At 31.9% G+C, this 3,624-nt stretch overlaps 1 protein-coding gene across 1 annotated transcript; it reads right to left on the bottom strand.

Moving 5' to 3' along the window:
- Window positions 1-744: 744 nt before the first annotated feature.
- LOC104213078 (histidine-containing phosphotransfer protein 1-like) lies at window positions 745-3,109 on the bottom strand. Its single transcript, XM_009762493.2, has 6 exons — window positions 2,762-3,109; window positions 2,341-2,471; window positions 2,176-2,244; window positions 1,238-1,309; window positions 1,060-1,132; window positions 745-972 (listed from the first exon to the last, which is right to left on the bottom strand). Exons 1-6 carry the CDS (start codon window positions 2,822-2,824, stop codon window positions 925-927), a joined length of 456 nt encoding a protein of 151 aa, XP_009760795.1. The 5' UTR covers window positions 2,825-3,109; the 3' UTR covers window positions 745-924.
- Between the last annotated feature and the right edge of the window lie 515 nt (window positions 3,110-3,624).

Genomic DNA, 3,624 nt, shown 5'->3' with positions numbered 1-3,624 from the left:
GATCAAGAACAAATTTGGATTAAATTATAAGAAACTTCACTCTCATTATCATGATCTCCATCACAATGTCAAGTCTCAAAATTTAATTAAGGACCTTATCAAGTTAATCAAATAATTAATAATAACTGTGATAAAAAATATCAGATGCCACATATGTTTATATCAAATAATGTTAACAAAAATTATGTTCAAATCATCAAATATGAGATTGGATCTAAGGCATATCTACTATATCCCTAGCAATAAGTTCATCATGTTACGGTTAGTATGCTTCTTTAAGAAAAGAAAAAATGATTTAAGTTATGTATTGTGTCAAACTGACGCAGAGCCAATATTCGAAGGTTGTGAGGTCTAATCTTATCACTAAATCATATTCTGTAGTTCGTTTTAGTTATTGGGTTCATAATTAATTTTTTTATATTCAATAAATTTTCTAATATAAATACATAATTTAAACAAAAACTACTAGGTTTGTCCTACCTGAAGCTACTACACTACCTCTGCGCCCTCAGTGAATGTATAGTTTTTTAAACGATCAACGAAGTTTAATAAATTATAACAGTTTTTACGTAATAATTAACACTCGTGATCACCTGTAAAAACTTTAGCATATAAGTTGCTTGATTGCGTAAATGTTTTTACACTACCATAAATGATGAAACTTAAACAAAATTATTTACATTAATGAAGAGTATATAAGCAAGACAATTTAGTTAAAACTTGGTCATGCATCGACAAGCAGTATTGAAGTGGTGGAGATCTGACTAATTTACAACCCAATTAAAATGGTTACTATATCCACAATGAAGCTCGAAATATCATGAACACTTTATAGCATATTCAAAGAACTTCTAAACTTGGAATTAAGCATAATGGAATATCACATAATTCATATTTCACATCTCAATAAATATTCTTGAGTATTCACACCACAGGTAATGAACCTCCAGCATCCACGAGTTGTTTCTCCAGCTACAAATTAGTCAATTAATTGCAAAATCAGTATTTTATTTGCAATTAATGAAGAATATATAGTTGAATGATAGAAAATGAAATCACCTTAAATAAAGTTTCAAGCTTGTTTTTGACAAGGGTGTACTCATTCTTTACTTGTTGCAAACATTTTAAGCACCTGTAGTTTATGATATTTGGCTTTATTCAATTGTCAAGAAAAAAAGAAAAAATAATGAAAGGAAATGTAGGAAAAATCAAGAAATTACACCAATAGCTTAATTACCCTTCAACAATCTGTTGCTCACAATAATTACGGAAGGCAATGCAAATTTTTTGAACCCTCAGTGCACCAATGCTGTAATTAAATTAAAAGAAGAGTTTAGCTTCCATGCACGCACGAACGAGATAAAATGTTATTAGTATTAAGTCACTTATTGATAGCTACAGGGTATTGTTAATAAAAAGTGAAATTAATAATCTGGAAAATAAGATAAGGTACAAATCTCGGTTACAAATCTTAATAAAGAGATGCACAAGTCATTTCTACAAATTGAGAATTGATATTAAAACTTTGAGAAATATTACCCAGTTTTGACTGTTGTCTGTCAAAATTTTCCAAAAAGAGAACAAAAATATGCATGCTATTTCTTTGACTTCAAAATGAAGTGAAATGGCCTTGACCATTCCAACTCCAAACATAACTTAGATAACTGAAAGAAAATAGGGCAAAATATAAAATTGAACTTTCGGCCAAAACTAATTATCTCCGTGGCCAAAATGTTTATAAAATATGTATATTATATGTATATAATAAATATATAATTTTTTTGGGGACAACAACAAAACAGTATAATTCCACAAAGTTGGGTTTAGAGTTACTCCCTCTATTCCATTTCATGTGAACCTATTTCCTTTTTGGTCCGTTCCAAAAAGAATGACCCCTATAATTTAGCTTAAGCTTACAATTCTATCCTTAATGAGAAACTTTTATAACCACACAAATACTCTGGGGCCCTTTTTGACTTGTTTAGGACTACAAATTCCAAAAGTCTATATTTTTTCTTAAACTTCGTGCCCAGTCAAACAGATTCACATAAATTGGAATGGAATATTATTTTGGGAGTGGCTACAAATATACATTTCTCAAGAAAATAAGCGCATAATTAATTCCAAATACTCCAAACTGGAAAAGAAAAGAAAAGAGATATTGGAGTTATTTACCTGGAGCTGCTACCCTTCAACTGATGAACATGAGCATCAACTTTCTTGAAGTCTACATTTGGCTGATTGCTGTTTAATTTACAAACCAAATTTGAAAAAATTGAAAATTATGCTATAGAAAATAGAAAAACAAAGGAGATATTATATACTATGTTAATTACTCACAGAGCTTTGGTTAGTTCATTAAGAAGCCTATCAGAATCTTCAAAGAAAAGGGACACAACTTCCACCACAAAATCAGGGTTACTCTCATCTGCAAGTTGCTGCAGTTGTATGAACTGCTCATCCAAAAAATTCTTCACACCCAAACAAAAATAAATAAATAACCACCCATCATCAAAACCATATTAAGAGGGGGGGGGGGGTGATGTGTGTTCAAATTAACACCAATCTGATTCTTATAACAACAATAACATATAGGAGTACATGGTATTCCTATATTGGGGTCCGGTAAAACGTACACGGACCTTATTCCTACTTTGTAGAGGTAAAGAGGCTATTTATGAGAGACCATTGACCCAAGAAAAACAATCCACCAATATGATTCTTATCTTTTTAGAAGAAAAAAAAATATTTAGAGGTTTACCTCATTGTACAAGGAAGAAGTGTAGTCAGCTAGTTTTCTTTGCAACTGGTTTACACTCTCCATGATTTGCTATATCCACAATGACTTCACAAATTAACAGTCTGCTCTGCTGCTTTTAGTGACAAGTTTTTATTAGTAGAAAGTTCCTTTTTTTCAATACTATTTTTTCTTAGAAAAGCTCCAGTAGGGGAGGGGCACTCTATTCTATAGCGGGGAAGTCTTATGTTCAATGAATTTTGCACATTGATTCACTGTATTTATATACTCTCTCTCATACACACACTCTTTTATTCTTTTCTTTTTCCCCTCGCTTTCTGCAATTATGTATCTATTCCTTGTGCCTCCTTCATGTCCCTTGTTGCTTTTTTGCAGCTATATAGTTCTTAAAATAGTAAAGCTGTCACGAGATCCTAAATATTTTTTACCATCCCTTTTCTTTTTGGTTTATTTATTATTTATTCCATTTTCTACTTTCTTTTTCGTAATATTGTATGGGTCGAAATCTGACCACACGTGGATCAGTATTAGAAGGAATGGCGAGGAGTTGACTAAGCTGTGGTTGTATTCATAAGATATCATAACAACGAGTATCTCGGCCACTGCCGGGATCGAACTATCAGAAAGCTTGTACGGCAAAGCATATGTCATGACATTTAAGGGGAACGATCCAACATATAATCAACAGATTAAAATATTCTGGCTAAGAACCGTTGGATAAAAGGGAATACTTATTATATATATATTGGGAAGATAACAAGAAAAGGGGCTTCTCTCCTTTAGGAGAAAGAGGCAGAAGAACCGGAGAAGGCTACTGGAGAAAAACAAGAGAAGTTTCGGATCTAGGCAGCAAATCTTTGTAATCA

Source organism: Nicotiana sylvestris, chromosome 1, assembly GCF_000393655.2.
Source record: "Nicotiana sylvestris chromosome 1, ASM39365v2, whole genome shotgun sequence".
Classification (NCBI taxonomy): Eukaryota; Viridiplantae; Streptophyta; class Magnoliopsida; order Solanales; family Solanaceae; genus Nicotiana; species Nicotiana sylvestris.
Note: the sequence above shows the minus strand (reverse complement) of the source record. Positions and strands in the feature narration are given on the sequence as shown.